Genomic DNA, 19,713 nt, shown 5'->3' on the forward strand with positions numbered 1-19,713 from the left:
GTAGGCAAAGCTCATTCCTGGGGTAGGCAAAGCCTTGAGGCATGGAGGTGGTGGGGTGGGTAGCAGCATCTCGGGTTGCCCCCTCCTCAGGGTTCTAGGTCCTGGGCGGGCACAGGGCACTACATCTGATGCCTGCCAGCTTCTACCCAGACCACTCCCGAAGACGAGATCCCGGTGGGGCTTCCAATGCTGTAGCTTTCACCTCCCAGACAATGCTGCCAGGAAGCTAGGGGGAGGGGTGGGCATGGTGAAGAACCCTGGATCTGGGGCTTGGGGAAGACAGCCCTCATGGGAAAGAGTCTGTGGTCTCCCTCTCCAGGAAAAGCCCCCCTACCCTTCCCAAATACTCCAGGTTGGAAAAAGAAAGGGCCACCCCATTTTAGGACACTCATTTAGAGCCTGGAGTAGAAGGAGTTAAGGAACTGCACCTTTTCTCTGGGCGAGGGGAGAGAGCCCCCTGAGGTGGGGAAGGGGATACTGCAGGAAGGTTGTCATCCCCCCATGCACCCACAGCATGTAGGTAAAAACCTACCGCTGAGGCTTAAGGGAGTCCCAGGAGCTGGTTGGAATGCTACCACCAAAGAAACCCCAAACATTGAGCAAAGGCATCTGAAAGGAGGGAGACAGCGCCCCCTGGAGGCAAGATACATCCGCAGTGGTGAGCCCCTCTGTCCCCCGCCCTTTCCCTGGGCTCAGAGCCCTTCCTCCCACTGTGTGGCCCCTGCCTCTCAGCGGATGTAGACGCCCCGCCCCCAACCCTGCAGCTCATTCTTGTTGCGTCCCAGAACTGGACCGCCGCCCTCCGCGCAATAGCGCGCCTTATTCCGGCCGCGGTTCCGGTTGTTGGTCAGCTCCTCTTCATAGTCTTCCTCATCCTCCCAGGATCCCTGTCGGGCTGGTGGGGTGCTGCCCCCTGCAGGGTCTCCAAGCCCTGGCCCCTCGGAGGGGTCAGTCTCCATGTCCACACATGAGTCTCCCAGCTCCGTGTAGGCAGAGTTTCGGTTGCCAGGGGTGTCGGCATCAAACGTGTCTTGGTGGGACAGTGCCCGCAGGGTGCCCGCCCGGCCTGGCGGCTGGCTGCTGGGGTAAAGGCCTGGGGGCTGGCCCAGCTCTCCCGGGTACTCGTGCACGCTGGCGTGCTCCCCGGTGGCCCGTTCCAGCGACTGGTCCCCGGAAGCAAGGTATGGTCCCTGGTTAGCAGGCAGACGGCACACACCATGCAGATCAGGCAGGAGTGAGAGAAACACAACAAAGCAAGGCAGGTTAGTGAGGGCACCAAGACACCCAGCCTGGCTGAAGGAGAGGAGGGTGCTGACCCTAGGGGATGGGCAGCCAGCAAACGGCTCTGGAGCCCAGCCAGAGAGCCGGAGGACAGAATTCAAGGCATTTGCTCCTCCACTAGGAGAGGGGGCACCGGACCTTCTTAAGGTGGGTGAAGGCATGAACTCTCCTGGCAACCACGGTAGACAGCCCATGAACAATTAGTCATCAATTCCTCAAGGCACACATTAATGCTGTCTTGGGCTAAATCATCACCAACAGCTCATTAGTATCGCTACTCGTTAGTGGTTGATTGGGTTAGTCATTGCCCCCAGTTTCCCAAATATACTAAGGGTGGATTTCAGCCAGCTCCTTCAGCCCAACCAGACCCTAGTCACAGGCTTCCAGAACCCCACACTTCCCCCCACCCCGTTGCCTAGTCAGATGACAAAGTCTCCAAGGTTGATAGGATTCCTCCCCTGCCCCCAACAAAGACTCAAAGCTGCAGGCTGGGGAAGGCTGATGGGTCTCTATCCCCCACTGGCAACAAGGAGATGGCCCAATGTCCTCAGCACCAAATGCCACATGAAGATGGCCATAGAGGCTGCTGGGTGGGGTGCAAAGAGACCTGGGTTCTAGCCCCATTCCCTGCTACTTCAAGCTGTGTGACCCTGAGCAAGTGACTCCCGTCTCAGTGGCCCAGTGTCTCTGTGGTGGTGTGATGGGGATTAGACTAGAGCAGCAATTTCCAAACTATTCCCTGGAGATCTGGGGTGGGTGGACAGGGCACAGAGTGCTTCAGGGGTCCCCGTGGGAGTGAAATGGAGGCCAAGCCACTAGCTCCCTCTGAGCAGAGCAAGGAGGCCTTGTCTACTACATACTGAGCTTCCACATAAGATTCAGTGAACAAATGGGCTCTGGTGCTGAAAACAAATTTGAAAAGCAATGGTCTAGAATGATTTCATGGGTTTCTTCTGGTTCTAATCTGGAACCCAATACTTAATGGTTTGACCTCAGAGATAGGCCTTGGCTCCCATGGGAGGAGATTAAGTCAGGGTGGAGAACCCACAGGAGGGTCTTTCCTGGAATCTGTTTAACTGGGAGAAGGATGGAAGGTTCAACTCATGGAAGATGCTTCCTTTTGGGTCTCTACTGAGAAGTCTCCTGAGATTAGGGCTCTGGAGGAGGGGGCATTTTCTCTGGTTTGAACAGCCCTGCTCTGTGGGATTCCCTGCGTCTGAGGGCCCTTGGTCTGCTGCGTCTAAAATGCTGTGACCTCTGTTGGGTCTAAAATGGGTGTAGAGTCCAGCAAACATAAATTGATTTTCCTCTGTTTCTTCCTAGTCACTTATCCTACAAGGCCCCCAAGGCAAAAGCCCCCAGGGCAGCAGATATGGTCCTGTGGGACCAGGCCCAGGGAGGCCCCACCAGCCAGCCCCAATCCCATCAAAAACCACAGACACCAGAAGCTTCCACTCACCACATTTTTTACAAAATAAAACTCTTCCCTTCCTTGCCCATGTTCACTGTGCTCAGTTCCTCAGTTCCGAGCCCTGGGCGGGAGGGGACATGGGCGGGGCACCTACACGGTGTGCTCCTGCTGCTGGGGCACCGCCCTGGCCCTCTGCGAGGCCTCCAGCCCTCCCCAGAAGCTGAGATTTCTCCTGAGTGAGGTGAGCACCTGTACCTGGAGGTTGGAGACAGGGGCGGGGCTGGCGGCAAGGGCTGCAGTAGCCATGGTGCGGTTCAGCAGCGGATTGGGCGGAGTGCTGCTGGGCGGGTGTGTGGCCTTCCAATAGGCTTCCAAGTACTCAGCCAAATGCTCGCAGGCATCCTCCAGTTGATTCTCATCCAGGATGATGTCAAACATTTCCTGTGGAGGCGGGGTTAAGGGCAGGGCTGGGATGAGCTGGGCAAGACCAAGGGGTGAGGGTGTGGCCTGGGGCAGTGGGTGGAGTCAAGGGGTTGAAGGACAAAGTTAAAAAGAAACCTCTGGATGTCCAGGAAGAGGAGGGCTCTTAGATATATAAATCGACAGAACTACAAGAGGTCTTGGTACGCCAATACTCCAACTCCCTCATTCTAGATATAAGGCAACCAAGGCGTGGAGAGGGGCTTAACTCCCCACAGAGAAGTGGTGCTTCTGGGACTTGAACATCCAGCACTCTTTTCCCAGAAAACCCGCCTGCATCTCTGGACCCCTCCCAGGCGTTCCCGGTCACTCTCTTATGCAGGCCAGAGGACACATGGAGAACCCAAACGTCGCCCCTTCCCTTCCCCTGGGTCTCAGCACTCACGGGGGGACACTGCGCGAGCTTCTCCGAGGCTGCTATTTGCACATTGAGGTGTTTGGACTGAGACTTCCCTCGAGACTTGATGAGCCTCTGAAGAACCTGGTTTGTGGGGGGAGAAGAGGAGCTAAAGGGAGGGACCCTGCAATGCACCAAGCCGCAGAGGCAGGTCCTGGTTGGAGCCAGTGTGGAGAGACAGTATCGGGGCCAGGGGATGTTCCATGACTCTCAGCCCTGGCCGCCTCTTCAGAAATGACCTCACCAGTCCTGTGTCCATCCTACACAGCGCTCAGCCTCTCTCCTGGGTCTCAAGCCAGCCTGTCCTGGGAAGTTCCAGCAGTGGCTGTATGAAGGGCAGTGATTCTCCTTCCCAACCCCTGTAAACTTTATAGGCTTCATTCTCTGGGCCAACTTCCCCTCCACGTTAACAGCAGTAGCCATCCTTTATAGGGACACGTGCTATGTACTGGCACTATTCTGTGCTTTTTACACAATCAATTCATTTAGTCCTGACAATAATGCCATTATGCAGCCACTATTATTATTCTCATCTCATTGATAACAGTAATAATGATGATAATAGCTAAACATAAAGCTACAACCTTAACTAAGTGATCAAAGTTAACAGCACCGACATCCTGTGCTTCCTGATGCAACGCCCTCAGAAGGACACATGGCTTTGGTGATGTTCCTACCTGAAACGTAAAACCTAAATCTAGTCATGGGGAAACATCAGACAAACCCACACCGAGGAACAATCTACAAAATAAGTGATCTGTACTCTTAAAAAATGTCAGTGTCATGAAAATCCAAGAAAGGCTGAGGAAATTTTTCAGCTTAAAGACTATAAAGAGATATAACAACTAAATGCAACACTTGATCCTGGGTTGAAGGGGAAGTTGCTATAAGGGGCATTATTGAGACAACCGGTGAAAACTGAAGATGGACAGTATTTTAGATAAGATTTCTTAAATTTGACAATTGTACTGTGGTTATGTAAATTAATATCCTTGTTCTTAAGAAATACATGTCGAAATATTTAGGGATAAAGGCATACAATATCTACAACTTACTCTCAAATAGTTCAGGAAAAAAGATACATATATATAAGCCCACATATACATAATACATACATACATAAATTAAATGTGGCAAAATGTTCCAAATTAGTGAGTCTGAAAAAAATTAAATTGTATACTTTAAATGGCTGAATTGAATGGCATGTGAATTTTGTTTCAATAAAGCTGCTAAAAAAGTAGTGAATCTGAGTGAAGGGTATTCAAAGATAGTCCTACTATTCTTACAAATCTTCTGTAAATTTGAAATGATTTCAAGATAAAAATCTAAAAACAAAAAAAAAGAATAGATACAGTGCTTAGTAGGTACCAGGCATTTTGCGTGGTTAATTTGTTTATTTCATCTTCACAAGCACCATTTGAGGATTCCTGTTTTGCAGATGAGGAAACTGAAGCATAGAGAAGTTAGGTGACTTGCCAAAAGAGCACAGAGCCGGTAAGTGGTAGCACTGGTATCTAAACTCAGGCAGTCTGATTCCAGAGTCGCCACCCTTAACCTCAGTCAGTGCTCAGTGGGGGCAATGGAAGTGTCTGTTAGCTTTCTAGTTCACAAAGTGTTTTTGCAGCCATTGTCTCATTTGATCCTTTCAACCACCCCAGGAAGTACTTAAATCCCATCACCCCCTTTATGCTCATTAGAAACTTAGGACTCAGAAAGATTAAGAAACTGGGTGCTCAGGGACTTCCCTGGTGGTCCAGTGGTTAAGACTCTCAACACAGGGGACCAGGGTTCGATCCCTGGTCAGGAAACTAGATCCCGCATGCCGCAACTAAAAGATCCCGTGTGCTGCAACGAAGATCCCGCAGGTGGCAATGACGATTCCGTGTGCCGCAACTAAGATCCAGAGCAGCCAAATAAATAAATATTAAAAAAAAAAAGAAACTGAGTGCTAGCATGAGATGTTAACAGTTACCACCTCTGGTTGCCTTCATCAGACAGTCAGAACTCTGGGCTCTTTACATCATTACCTCCAACCCTCTCAATAATAACATATGAGAATGATTATAATTCCCATTTTGTAGGTAAAGAAACTGAGGTGCAAAGGCTAAATAATCCCCCCAAGATCACAAGCTCAATAAAATACAACCCAAAAACCCAAAACCAAGATTTAATTAATTAAATAAAAATAAGCCAATCAGAGCTAGGATTTGAACCCCATGCTGTCTTCTCATTTCAAATCCTTCACCTAAGCTCACCTTCCATGTTTCTCAAACCCCTACTAATGTCTAGGAGGGAAAACTAATGGAGCCGCTATATGACCAGGAAGTAAATCAGCCTTCCTACCAATTTCATCTCTATCAAGGCCTACATGAAGGCGGTGCAGCAAAAAGGGCTGAAATCGCAAGACAGGAAAGGTCTTTTCCCAGCCGCCAAGTAGCTGGGTGACACTGAGACAGAAAGCACAGAATTCTTTCTGTTTTCTGGACTCAGGAGAAGTCAACAAAGTAGAGACAGGGGACTGGGCTGCATGACCCTAATAATAATATTTAAAATAGTTAATACATGACAAGGGGGACTTCCCTGGTGGCGCGGTGGTTAAGAGTCCGCCTGCCAATGCAGGGGACATGGGTTCTATCCCTGGTCTGGGAAGGTCCCACATGCCACGGAGCAACTAAGCCCGTGCACCACAACTACTGAGCCTGCGCTCTAGAGCCCGCAAGCCACAACTACTGAGCCCACGTGCCACAACTACTGAAGCCCGTGCGCCTAGAGCCCGTGCTCCGCAACAAGAGAAGCCACTGCAATGAGAAGCCCGTGCAACGCAACAAAGAGTAGCCCCCGATCACCACAACTAGAGAAAGCCCATGCGCAGCAACGAAGACCCAACGCGGCCAAAAATAAATAAATAAATAAATGCTTTAAAAAAAAAAAAAAACCATGATCAGGTATATTATACCAGACCCTTTGCTAAGTGCTAAGTATTCACATTAGGTTGAATCTTCACAATATCCAGACAGTGGAGTTCGACAGAGCAGGGAATCTGGGCTCGAGGAGATTAAGTCACACAATTAGTAAGCAGTACCTGGGGTTTAAACACAGGCAGCCCAACCAGAGCACTCCTGTCTCCAATAGGGTCAGACTCCTGCACCCACCTTGGGAGAGGTGATCTTGATGTAAACAATGATGGGGGCCAGTGAGGTCTTGGAGAGCTGGGCTGGGTGGTTGATGGTGTCGGCATCCAGAGCAACCAACTGAAGGGTCCGGGCTAGCTCGAAGATTCGCTCGATCTCGCTCTGAACCTCAGCTGGGGGAATGGAGTCATGGGGCAGGGGGAAATGTAAGGGGGCCTCCCAGGAGGCCGTGGGCAAATAGAGCATTTCTGGAGATGCCCCCCCCTCCCCGCCTCCCACATCTGGCCCCAGAGCAGGGGTGGGGGTGGAGCTAAGGGGTGGGCTCACCCAGGCTGGAGCGTGTGTTTGAACGCTCGATGATGATGTGTTTGCTGGGGTTGTTGAGGACTGAGCGCTTAGCCAGGGAAATGTCCGCTGTCACACGAGTGATGGAGATCCTGGGGGATGGGCCAAGAGGAGCCAGGGGTCAGGGTGGCCTAGAATGCCCTGCCTACTCCCCAGGCTCCAGGACAGCCTCTTATCCCTCACTCCAAGAGTTCCAAGATTGTCATTCAAGCCATCCTGCCCAACCCCAGCAGCAGAGAACCATGGTGGGCGTGGAGAGCCAGCTCCCAGGGTCTTACCTGCCATCAAACCGATGCTTCAAGAAGTCAAATAAAGCTTTCTGCATCATGTCTGTAACCTAAGGTTGGTGGGGTGGGGTGGGGGAGGAGAAGTCAGGTGTTTAAAGCCCCTCAGGGAGGGTGGGCTGCTAGGTATTTGCCCCCTGACATTCCATTTTCCTCTTAAATCCCTGCGATGAGTAAGTCCCTGTTGGGGGGAGGGGGCAGTCCTTTTGAGTCTGAGGGGCCTCCACTGGGGTCTCTGATTGAAAAGATCCTTTTAGGTGGGATCTCTGGGAGGACTTTTCTGGGGTTTTTTTGAGAGGACTAGACCCTTCTGGGGTCTCCCTGGGGGTTGGGCCCCCCATGGAGGCGGGTGTCTCTGAAGGTCTGTAGCCCTCTGGGGAGGAAACCCTGGGAGGGCCCTACTGGAGGATCTCTCTGGGGTCTGAAGACCTTTCTATGGAGTCTTTCTGGAGGTCTGGGCCCCTCTGGGTCCACTCGCCTCTAGGGGCTCCTACCTCATAGCCCTTGAGCGACGGTCCCACCAGGATGATGGGCCTCATGGAAGGTACCACGTCATAGGGGGGCACATGCTCTGTCTGGGGGCGGAAGCAGGGAGGGGAAACCCCAGAGTGGAGATGGCATTAGCCCCTCTTCCCCCACCTCCAGGCTCCCCCATGCATCCTTTCCTCCCCCGGTCCCAAAGTCCAGATGTGAGGATCGGGGTGGGGGTGGGGAGGTATGGCAAGGGAGAACCAGGAAGGGTTGGGGAAAAGGGGGGCAGATATGGGAATGGGTGTTAGAAGGTCCCCCTATCTCATCCCAGGGGGTAGGGAGGGGGACACAGAAAGCTGTGATACTCACCAACTTCTGCTTCTGTTTGGCTGGGTCCAGAGATTGCCAAGAGGAGGGAGGGGGAGGAGAAAGGGGAAGGTACCCAGGCAGGGGCAGAGGGCAGGGGAGGAGCCAGGACAAGAGAGGGAGGGAGAGCGGGCAGACGAGGAGAGATAACAAGGCATGCGTGTTAGTAACAGACAGAGCCAGAGAGAGGGGATGGGACCCCGTGCCAAGGGGGAGCCAGAGATGGCCCTGGATCAGGGCTGGAAGCAGGACTGACAGCCAGTCCAGTGAACTCGGGAATATTCAGACATCCTGTACCCCTTTCTGGGTCTTGGAAAAGAGCTGGGAAGAGTGACAGCCTCTAATTTGGTGCCCATCTCCTGGCCCCAGTGCAGGCCAAACTGCCCATTTTAAGGGTACGTTAACTGTCCTGCTCTGCAGCCAGGAGATCCCCGTGTGCCCACCCTAGCCCCATGGAGTCCGGAAAGGGCCAAGAAGGTCACAATTCCACTTTCCCCTTCACATGTGGGAGTGGGGGCAAACAGGGCCTACCCCACTGGCAGTGAGGGGGAAAGGTCAGGTCTCATTACCCAGACCCTGCTTTCAGCTGAGAGGCGGGGGCAGCCTTCCAAGAGAAAGGGTGCTTCCACTGCAAGAACCATCCCTTCCGGGAAAGTGGGCCAGGGTGGAGTTGTGTGTGGAGACAGACGTGCCCATTCTCGGTGCCCTTCTACCCTTCCCTCCTCCTTGGCAGGAAGGCCTGATTCCCACAGAATCAGGCTGACACCACATCAGAATCCATTCCAGCCCCCAGCCCCCGCCAAAGCGCTGGGCTCTGACCTCCCCTATCGCAAGGACCCAGCAAGAATTACCTTCTTGAAGAAGGGGATGCGCTTGCCGTGGGGTGGCGGGGTGGTGACACTGCTAACGCTAGTCTTGGCAGAGCCACTATGCTCACCGAGCTCTGCCTCCTCATCCTCTAACTCCAGGGGGTCTAGTTCAAAGGCTAAGTTAGTCATTTCATTACCTGGACCGGAGAGTCAAGATGAGGGAGGAAGGAGGCGAGGTGGGGAGGAGTGAGATGGACATGGAGACACAAGTACAAAACGCAGGGATGGGATGGGGAAAAAAGAAAGAAGAAGAGGTGAATGGAACAGGGCTGGGAGAAATGAATGGGGGGTAGGGGGCAGGGCAGTCAGGCAGAGAGGTGGAGCTACCAAAGAAATGGGAGAGTAGAGACATGACAGAACGGGCGCGGATGGACAGGCCCAGCTTGTGGGGTGTCCTGCTCTTCATGGAGGGGGTACCACCGGAGGTGTCTGGAGGGCTCAGGATTGGGGTACCCCCAACTGCAGGGAAAGGAGGGGACAGGCAGTGGGGAGACCACCCCGCCCAGGAGCTCCACCCGACCCCGTGGGGTGGCGGCAGCTCTTACCACTGGCAGGGGGCGTGGGGCGGCGGGTGCCAGTCACCACGTCTCCCAGACTGGAGCTGGAGTTGTCACCTGATTTGCTGTGTGGGCAGAGAGGCAAATGGAGCCGTGAGCAAAGGAGGTGGGCGTGAGGGTGGGGGATTTGTTCTCTCACAGGCTGCCCCCCGCGCCCCGCCCTCATTTGCCAGCCCCACTGGTGATGCCACAGACAGTTTTGTGTCCTCGGGGCAAAGCGTCAACCCTCAGGGCCTACTCCTGGCTGGCTGGCTGGCCTCTCCCGGAGGTGCCCTGCCCCCAGCCAAACACCTGGAGCTGAGGCGGTTCTGGCGCAGCTTCTGTTCCTGCAGCAGACGCAGGCTGTCCAGTTTGACAGGGCTGGGGATGAAGCCAACCTCACAGCCCTCCTTCACCAGTCGCCCAATCCACCAGTCATTATTGTATTTCTGCAAACGACAACGGCAGTGGGGTGGGGGAGACCAAGAGGGAGATTAGAGGTACAAGCCAGCAGCCAGCCCCAGGGGACACCACCCCCAGACTTGCCTACCCCGCCCAGGGGGCGGCACCCTCAAACAGCCCTGGCACCAGCCTCTGATTACAGCCCCCAATTCTCAGGACTCTCCGGAACCAGCATCCTCTTGTGCCACGGACCACCCACACCCCCGAGCACATCCCTGTTCTGAGAGTGCTTCCTCCCCCATGTGCCAGCTCTACCCTGGAAAGGCAGGGAGAGAAGTAAATGCTGACACCTCCATGTGCCTGGCACACTGCCACCCCACTGACAGGCCTCATCACAAACCCTCCCAACAACCTTGTGACCTAGGCATTACCGTCCCATTTTACCAATGAAAAATGCGAAGCTCAGAGAGGTGGAAAGATTTGCCTAAGGTCACACAGCAGATTTAGCCCAGCTCTGCTTGGCTCAGAAGTCTTTTTCCACTAGAGCTCTGACAGCCCCTCTCCTGGCACCCACTACCCTGCCCTCCCTCCAGATGCCAACATATCCCCCCCACCTCTTTGATGTGCAGGAAGTCCTTGGGCTCGAAGGTGATGGCCACTCCCTGAACAGGCACCTCATCCCCTAGAGATGGGTTGTAGCCGACATTTGTCCGCACAGCAAATGCCACTGGCTTGGTCTAGAGGAAGATGACAACCAGAGGGTTAAATCACAATGGGATGTACAACTTCCTGACTGCGGTGGTGATTATGGAGAGGTTTGTTTTGTAAATTGTTTATTAAAACATATACTGTACATACTACTATACATAAGATAGATAAACAACAAGGACCTACTGTATAGCACAGGGAACTATATTCAAAATCTTGTAATAACCTATAATGAAAAAGAATCTGAAAAAGAATATACACATATATGTATAACTGAATCATTTTGCTGTATACCTGAAACTAACACAACATTGTAAATAAACTATACTTCAAAAAAATTTTTTTTTAAATAAAACATATACTGAATGGCTTATGCAGTTTTTTACTGCATATATTAAATTTCACAATAAAAAAAAAAAAGCAAACCATAGAACTCAGTCCTCTCAGGGTGGAGTAGGGCATCAGGGAATGCTAAGTATAGGTGACGGGAGAGCCTAGAATAACACCAAGAAGGAATAATAATAATAGTAACAACAACAATAAGAACAAATAATAGTAATAATAATGATAGCAGCTACTGTGTAGTGTAACAGGGACTGTGTTATATGTTCCACACCCATTATCTCATTTATTCATTACAAAAACCCTATGAAGTTAAGTACTATTACCATATTCATTTTATGGTTGTTTTTTTTTCTTTTTTTTTTTTGCTGCACCACGTGGCTTGTGGGATCATAGTTTCCCCGACCACCAGGGATTGAACCCAGGGCCACGGCAGTGAAAGTGCTGAGTCCTGACCACTGGACTGCCAGGGAACTCCCACCATATTCATTTTAATGAATGAGAAGACTAACGTTCAGAAAGGTTAAGTGACTTGCCTAAGATCACACAGCTAATAAGAGCCCAGAAAATTGGACTCCAGAAATGAGTGGAAATGTTTAGCTCCTATTATGTGTAGAAACTAGGCACTTACTGTACTTTATAAGGAGGCAGGTATTATAGCTTATACTTTACAGGTGAAAGGCAGAGGCACATCAGAGGGGTACATGAGCTAGGAAGTGGCTGGGCCAAGACTTGACCCTGGGCCTGTCCAGGCTGTCTCTGAGGCCTGGGGTAAGGGAAATAATGCCAGCACAGCCCTTCCCATCTTTCTCACCTTGGCTTTCTCGAGCTGGGCTAATGCCTGGCGCTCTGCCTCCTTCCTTAAGGCTTCCCGGTCCTCCTCCAGAGACACATCGGAGTCTGATGGACGGCTGGTATAGGACTCTGCTGATCCCTGAAAACAGACAGGGCCAGCTCAGGGCCAACGCTGCCTCGCCAGCTCCTGGGCCTCGGAAGGCACCCGTCGTGGATGCCTCAAGCCCCAGCCAGCCCAGCGTGATACCACAAGGGCTAGGAGGAGGTGGTATTAGATGGGAAGAGCCAGAGAATGAGGTCTGCAGGCCCCTGGAGAGAGTGTGGCCCTAGGAAGGGTGACAGCAGCAAGCAGGGGATTACGGCAGGTCCAAGGACAGCTGCTTGGGGCCCAGGGAGGGGTAGGAACCTGATAGGGGCACAGCGCAGGGGTGGAGTGCCAAGGGACAGTCTCCACTCCCTGCTCCTCCTTCCCTCCCCTGCCCCCAGCACCGGCTGAGACAGACTCAGCACAGGCCCAGTGAGTCCTTCCAGGGGCTGTAGCCACCAGCTCAGGCCTGAACTCTCGGCACTGGCGGCAATGGGCAGCCCGCTCCATGGGCTAGGGCCACACCAAAATTTGCCATTTTCTGCTCAAGGGTGAGGAAAGATAGAATCCTACCTCCTCTTCCAGAAGCTGGGGAGCCCCAGCCCTCAGGCTCTCATAAGATACAAAAAAGAACCCAAGATTCCTGGGGTGGTGCAAGAAGAGGCAAGTTACGAGAAGGACACGAGCAGGCCTTTCCTCAGTACTAGGGCTGCTGGCTGCCAGGGTTAAGGCAGGCTCAGAAGTCTGGGTGTGCGAGGAAGCAGGCCTTGATCACAGCGACCATCCCAGAGCACAGGGAACTCCCTCAGTGATGCAGGCACATGTGTAAGACACGCACAGCCTGTCCAGACCCAGGGCGTGAATGAACACGCTAATTCACGGATGTGCTTGCATGTGCAACTTCAAGGGTATGTTCTATGGTATGTCCTGGTGTGTATGACTGAATGCATACAGGTACACGTGTGTGCATACGGGGCGGAACGGGGGAATGCCCTCACTGTCTGTGTCCCTGAGGGCATGTGAGGGCAGGAGCCAGGAGGTGTGGATTTGTGTGACCGTGCAGCAGTGGTGTTGCTACAAAGGGCAGGAGGGGACCTGAAGAAAGAACAAGACTGCAGAGGTGAGGGGGTTCTTTCCAGAAGACAGGAAAAGGGTCACCTGGCCAGCAATGCCCATTAGCTTCGTATGGAGGGAACCTGGGAAAGAGAGAAGACCAATTCCCACCTCCCCAGAGCACCTGGTGCATCAGTGAGGGCAGCTGCCCATCAAATCATGAAAATGGGAGAGTGGAGAGGGGAAAGGTGGGGGGTAGGGGGGGGGCTACTAAAAGAAGCTGGAAAAGAGATGCAAAGGAAAGAGCGTGAAAACCAGTTAATCTACCACTCTCCACCCCTCCTGACGGGAGCACTCAGAGTCAGAAAGACAGATGCCAGGAGAGCGAAGGGGGGGGGGTAGGGGGGGGGGCTACTAAAAGAAGCTGGAAAAGAGATGCAAAGGAAAGAGCGTGAAAACCAGTTAATCTACCACTCTCCACCCCTCCTGACGGGAGCACTCAGAGTCAGAAAGACAGATGCCAGGAGAGCCAGGGGAACAGACCCAGAGATGGAGTGGCAGAGAGACACTTACTGACCCCAACACACACACGAACAACACACACACACACACACACACACACACACACACACACAAATGGCGGGAGACAAGGAAACAGTGAGGCAAGGAGACAGGCTGGAGTGAAGGCCTCCCACCAGCTTTCCGGAGGGGCTGCTCCCCCCTCCCCACACCTTCACTCCATCCCCAGCTCACCACCACGAGGGTCCGGTTGGGCGCCTCCATCCCGGCGCCCTCAGTGCCTGCCCCTGCTGGCCTAGGGGGTGGCCCAAACTGCCCGTTCCCCCAGGGGGCTCAGGTTACAAGCAGAGTTGCTACATGTGCAAACTGCTAGGGTATATTTAGCTCAGAGATGTGGCAAGGACTGCCCCCCCACTCCCTGCCACCTACAGGGGGTCAGAGCTGGGGAGCTAAGAGGAGGAAGGATTGGAGACTGGGGTCTGATCCCCTGGGTCGGCAAACACTGAAGGAATGAGGCCCTTTTCTGTCAAGAGGGGCTCCACTGAGCAGTGTCATTCTTCCTAGCCCCGGCCCTGGCCCAGTCCTGCAACACGGGGGATGAGGGAAAGATCAAAGAAAGGACTTTGTGTTTGTATGGAGATGCTGGGATGAAGAGCCCCTTTCCTGACCCTCTCAAGTCAGGCCCGGGCTCACAAGTGCCAAGTGTCGTGGAGACAGAAGAAGTGAAAAGAAGGGCCTCTCTCCCATCTGTAGTGGATCTGCCTGGCATCACCCTCTCTCTCCTGGCCCGGGGGCGGGGGGGGTGTGTGCTGACTTCCCTACTGTCCTCTGCCCTCATAAGCTGCCCATTTTTTCTTCAGTGTACTCCTTTTCTTGTCTGATCCTAAGCCCCTCTTGCCTTTTTTGGGTACCAGGTTTGGTTGAGATGCTCTGTAGTCATAGCAACTACATGGCTCTCTCACTGCTTCTCCCTGAGCCTGAGATGGCCTGGGGTTGAGAGTTAGAACAGAGATGAGAACAGCATCTTCCTGATGGGAGAACAGAAAGCCATTCAGCTACACTACCCCGCTTCATTCAGGGATGCTGGGCTAAAGTCCTCTCTAATATCAACTTCCTCCTGCCTCTCCTCCACCTCCCTCAACACACTTTATCTCTCTGCGTATTAAAGAACAGTCACATCTGGATGTGAGAAGGGCGTTTCCCTGATCCATACCTAATCAGGGCTCCAGGGACCCAAATGTCCTGGCTCCTCATTTCTTAGGACCTGCCTGTACCCCGTGCTGTCACAGATTCTGGGGGAGGACATGGAAAGAGACAGCCGGCAGGGGGAGTGGGTGACAGCCTGAAGCCAGCTAGAAGGAGGCAGGCCAGGCTGTCCCTGAATGAGATGACGCAGGCAGGCAGGCAGCAGGGGCTGGTGTCTGGTGCTGGGGGAGGGGTTGGGTGGGGGCTGAGGGAGTGGGTACAGCTGACAGTATATGCAGAGGAGGTCATGGGGTGTAAGGGTATGGGGTGGTTGTAGGCAGGCGACAAATGACACGGGGGAGGGTGCCTGGAGAAAGCCTCAGACCTAGCTCACCAATCCTGGTCTCCACCAACCAGCCACCTCCCTCCTCTCAGCCCAGCCTACCCATTACCTGGCGGACAAAGCTGTTGGATGTTGTATCCGAGGATGTGCTCCCATCCGACCTTTTGAACCGCCCTTTCCTCTTGCTGTATTTGCCCTGGAGAAGCCAGGAAGGGACAAGAGTAGAATCAAAAAGGCCCTTTCCCAACCCTCATCCCATCAGGCCCAGAACCACAGCCAAGCCTTGGAAATATCATTCCCTGATCTCAACAGCCCGCCCCTCTATCTTCTTCCTGAGATGGTACAGCCCGAGCAGGAGGGAGAAGCCAGACCACAGCCATGGGGTGGGGGACAGTGAAAGAGAGCCCTAGGAAGCACACACAGAAACCCCCAAACCAAGCCAGGGAGGTTGGGAAGGGGGAGGCACTGAGAAGCTGGAGGCTCATTAGGCAGCAAAGCTAATTGAGACGCTGGGCAGGCTGCAGAGGCCTCAGGGGGAAGGGAGAAGCTGCCTGCAGTGCTGGGGGTGCAGAGAGAGCCCCTGTGAAAGCCCCCCTTCCCTCTCTACCTCAGCTGGAGCAGAGCGGGGCTGAGTGTGCCTGTGGCCCCCAGAGAGAAGAGGATTCGCCAACCCAGGCCCAGCTTGGCTTTCCCCATGCCCAACTCTTGCCTTGTTTTTCGCAGAGTGGGGAGGGGAGTTGCAGCTCTCAGCTCTTGGAGACCTAAAACTAGATTCCCAGGGAGGGGTAGGGGGCGTGGAACTGTATTTGGAAAGTAAACATCTAACCCCAACCCTGACCCATGGGGGCAGATTTAGCACCCCGCCTCCATCCTGGTAGGACTTTTTCTCAGCCCCTCGTCACAGTCACAGTGATCATACCTCTCCCCAAGGGGGCAAGAAAGATCAGCCCTCTAACCCTCAGCTGCCAATGCCCACGTCCTGTCCCCACGATATCCACCAGGCTGCATCAATCTAAATGTCCCTCGGCCCTGCCCCGAGATGAGTCTAGGACACAGCCCCCCGCAGGGTCCTGGAGAAGAATTGCTCAGTCCCACTGGCTGGGCTCCTGGCTTCGGTGGCGTGGACACTGCCTGATGTCTCACGCAGCCACCCATTCAGGTATTTCCAGGCCTCCTGTAAAGGAGGCTACTTCTTTGCTCTCCCCAACTCAAATATACACATTGGCCCCCAGCCTGTCTAGAGTGGGGTGGGGGGGAATCATTGAGGGTTCAGGCCCTCCAAGCCCCTGCCCCTAGCCTCCATCCTAGAGTTTCTTTGCCAAAGAAGCTAGGTAAGCCATGACCAGACTACAGGCTCTGGTTCCTTGGGCCTGGGTACAAGGAGGAGGATGGATAGATGGGAGAGAAGGGCACCTGGGAACCCTTTGAGAATCCTCCCTCCCATCACCTTCTCTCCAGCAAGACATATCTCCAATCTCGAGGACTGAGGATCCCTATGAACTTAAGAGGATTCCCCCAGTGAGCCCCAGACTCTTTCAGACCACCACCACTATCCCAGGCAAGGAAAAGGGAGTGGCACCCAGAGGGACAAGGGACAGCTGAAAGGAAGGCCCCAGTCAGCTGCCTCCCAGGCTCCAAGGGGCCTGGGGTGGAGAAGGGAGGTATTTTTAGGTCTGACCTGACCCCTACACCCCACGTGCCCACATTATCATGGTGGTTACAGTTGCTCCAGGCTGGCCACAGCAAGAAAAGAGTTAATGCTATCCTAGCCTTGGGGTGTTGCCAGGTTGGATAAGGACATGTCCCAGAGAAATCCCCTGGCACGACCACCCCAGACCTTGCTGGTCACTCCATGGGCACCCTCCCCACCCAAGAATACCCCTTTCTGGGGGTAACCTGGGGGCACAGGAGAAGTGTGAGTAGGGGGGGGCGGCAGACCACCCCCATCCCCACGCCCCCCAGGTAACACAGTTTCTTCCCCTCCAGGACAGTGAGTTGGCATCCATTCAACTTTCCAAACTTTGGAGGCATTTTCTGGGGCTGGGGGGGATGGGGTGGAGGAGGAGGGATAACGTGGATGTTTGTTGGGGGAGGGGAGGTGGTCCAATATAGGGGTGGAGCTGAAGTGGCTGGGACGGGGGCCTGGCCCGGAGCTGGGCCCTTCCCCACCCTCGAGGGCCAGTGTCTGCAGCTCTGAAGGCCTGCTGGCACCGCCCTCTGACCACCGCCTCGGCCCCCCCCCCACCCCACCCACACCCGCCCGGCGCCCCCGAGCGTGCTCTCCGTCCCCCCTTCGCCTGAGCTCGCTCTCTAGCCTCCTTCAACCCCCGGGTCCCCCCGCCAGCACCCACACTCTCAACCCACTGGAGCCGGTACCCGAGCAGCAGAGACCCTGACGCGTGGGAGAGGAGGAGGCGAGGGTGACAGGCGGCCCGACCGCCTCCTCCCCGCTCTGCCAAACCGCAGCACAACTCCCGGCCAAGCGCGCATCAATCATTCACCGGCAGAGCTGGGGGGCGCACAGCCCTCTCCCCTGGGCGCCGGGCATATAACTAACCCCTTTTTCCCTGGCCCCCCTCGATCCGACCCCACAAAGTCCGCGAGATCGGCCCCCTTCCCTCGATCCCGGCCACCACGCCTCACCTGTGGGCTGGGGTCGAAGACCTCCATGGGGATCTCCTGGGAGGATGCGTAAGGGCCCCGGGACATGCTGGTCTTCTGGACCATGGAGAGGAGCCTCCCCTCCGGCCGCCGGTCCGGCCCAGCCGGGCGCCCTCAACGCATGAGAGAGGCCGTCGGAACCGAGAGCAGCGCAGCCAGCACCCGGTCGAGCCACCTGGCCCGGCCTTCGGTTGCCCTCTTCCTGCCTTCCCTCCCTCCTCCCGCTCTCTCCTCTGCTGCCGCCGCCTCCTCGTCCCCTGAAGGCTCAACATCTCCCCCCGCCCCCTCCGCTCCCACCCCCCCCTCCCTCCCTCCCTCCCTCCCTCCTCCGGCCCCGGCCCCGCCCCTCGCAGCCCCTCCGCTGGCTCCGCACAGACAATGGGAGGACGGCGGAAGCGGCGGGCGCTAGCCTCCGACTGGCCTAGGGTGAGGGTGGCCCACTATGGGGGAGATTAGAAACCCGCCAAGGGGCTGAGAGCGGAGTGGGGTTGGGGGGTGCCGTATACCAGTGGATGCCAGGCGCGGATGGAGCTGAAGCGCGGATTAGCATGGCTGGCACCGCCCCCCTCTTCCGTCCCAAATCGCTCTTCCTAGCTGGTCTCCCCATTCCACTCCAGCTTGGGCCACCGGAACTTCACGGCCCTGGTGATCCTGGGACCCGGCTTTAACTCCTTTCTCCCCACTGTGGTCCCAGGCCTACTTGAACCAAACGGAAAGTCCCCTCCCTCGCCAGTATGGTGGTGCTGGCCGGCTGGAGGCTGAAGCTGGGGTGGGGAGGGTGTCCAAAAGGAGTCTCAGCAGAGACAGCAACAAGAAATCCTGGGGACTCAGGAGTCCTATTGCCCTAGTGCTAATATCCCCCAAGCCCTTCCAAAAGGCCAGGGGTGGCCCTGGGTGAGGTCTGTGTTCCTCGAAAGAGAGGAAAAAGGAAGAAATGTGGAGTTGAGACAGGAGAGACTGGCAAAATTCAGATCTATGACCTTTTTTTTTTTTCTTTTCCCTGTATTTTGGCCGCGCTGTTCGGCATGCAGTACGGTTCCCCAACCAGGGATCAAACCCGGGCCTCCGCAGTGAAAGCTCTGAATCCTAACCACTAGGCCACCAGGAAACTCCCGGATCTAATAACTTTTGACCTAGAATTGCTCCCCCTTCATCCTTGAATTAGGGACAGATACCCAAGGCCTGAACCCCACCCGCCATGATCTATGGAGAGAAAAAGAGTAGAGGATTCTGGCAAGAGACCTTAGTGCCAACTTGGTTCAGGCTCTTTCTGGTGGTGGCCCTGGACAGATCAGCACACCTCTCCTGTAAAATGGGTTTGCCGGTACTGTGGTGTCTTTGTCACTTGGGATTACTGGGAAGAAGAGGGAAATGAAATTAAATGATGGATTGCTGGGGGGTTTGGAGATGCTGAAAGGTGCTGTGCAGGGGTCAATCATGACAGGAGAAACTGTTACCTCCTTGTTTGACCCCTTCCAGGGCTCCACAAAGAGGAGAGATGAGAAGTAGAATGAAGAAGATTTGTGCAGCTTCAAAGACCCTAAAGTAAGCCAACCTGGGAATTCCCTGGCAGTCCAGTGGTTAGGACTCCGCCCTTTCACTGCCTAGGGCCTGGGTCCAATCCCTGGTCTGGGGAACTAAAATCCCGTTAAGCCAGTGCGGCCAAAAGTAAAAAAAAAAAAATAAGCCAACTTGCTATGTTCTGCTGGAGGGGAGACTGTGGAATACACTGACTCCTTTTCACCCTGGGTTTTGCAACAAGTGATGGCCAGCCCCAAGAGCCAATACTGAGCAGGGCTCCCATCTTCCCCTTGGGCACAGGAGAGCCTGGCATGACAGAGAAGCCATGGGTTTTGTAGTCAGAAAGACCTAGATTTTCAATTTCTGCTACCTCAGCTGTAAAATGGCGATGACACTACTTGTGAGGAAGTGGCATAAATTTTGCATCCCTTCCTCTTTTTAATTTTATTTTGGGGGGTGGGGGCATGCCGCGCGACTTGTGGGATCTTAGTTCCCGAGCCGAGATCAAACCCGGGCCGTTGGCAGTGA

The 19,713-nt window shown here is 54.5% G+C and overlaps 1 protein-coding gene across 5 annotated transcripts; it reads right to left on the minus strand.

Annotated features, from left to right (window-relative positions):
* Positions 1-713: 713 nt before the first annotated feature.
* CACNB1 (calcium voltage-gated channel auxiliary subunit beta 1) lies at positions 714-17,951 on the minus strand. Of its 5 annotated transcripts, XM_055089958.1 has the most exons (15): positions 17,647-17,951; positions 15,611-15,770; positions 15,113-15,199; positions 11,838-11,957; positions 10,588-10,710; positions 9,884-10,020; positions 9,581-9,657; positions 9,018-9,172; positions 7,824-7,904; positions 7,324-7,382; positions 7,028-7,137; positions 6,722-6,873; positions 3,558-3,653; positions 2,948-3,133; positions 714-1,190 (listed from the first exon to the last, which is right to left on the minus strand). In XM_055089958.1, exons 1-15 carry the CDS (start codon positions 17,934-17,936, stop codon positions 729-731), a joined length of 2,295 nt encoding a protein of 764 aa, XP_054945933.1. In that variant the 5' UTR covers positions 17,937-17,951; the 3' UTR covers positions 714-728. The 5 variants fall into 5 exon arrangements, with proteins under 5 accessions (XP_054945933.1, XP_007112617.1, XP_007112618.1 ...); XM_007112555.3 differs by lacking the exon at positions 15,611-15,770 and having other exon boundaries at positions 17,647-17,825; XM_007112556.3 differs by lacking the exons at positions 15,113-15,199; positions 15,611-15,770 and having other exon boundaries at positions 17,647-17,825.
* Positions 17,952-19,713: the final 1,762 nt, after the last annotated feature.

Source organism: Physeter macrocephalus, chromosome 14 (assembly GCF_002837175.3).
Source record: "Physeter macrocephalus isolate SW-GA chromosome 14, ASM283717v5, whole genome shotgun sequence".
Lineage (NCBI taxonomy): Eukaryota > Metazoa > Chordata > Mammalia > Artiodactyla > Physeteridae > Physeter > Physeter macrocephalus.

Bases quoted from the DNA above. Each gene is read 5' to 3' on its own strand.
- CACNB1 (XM_055089958.1), bottom strand. From the start codon at position 17,936: ATGTTGAGCCTTCAGGGGACGAGGAGGCGGCGGCAGCAGAGGAGAGAG. The intron at 15,200-15,610 runs GTAGAGAGGGAA...TGGCTTCTCCAG, and splicing joins CCCGCTCTGCTCCAGCTGAG to GGCAAATACAGCAAGAGGAA. The intron at 9,658-9,883 runs GTGTTTGGCTGG...CTGCCCACACAG, and splicing joins CAGAACCGCCTCAGCTCCAG to CAAATCAGGTGACAACTCCA.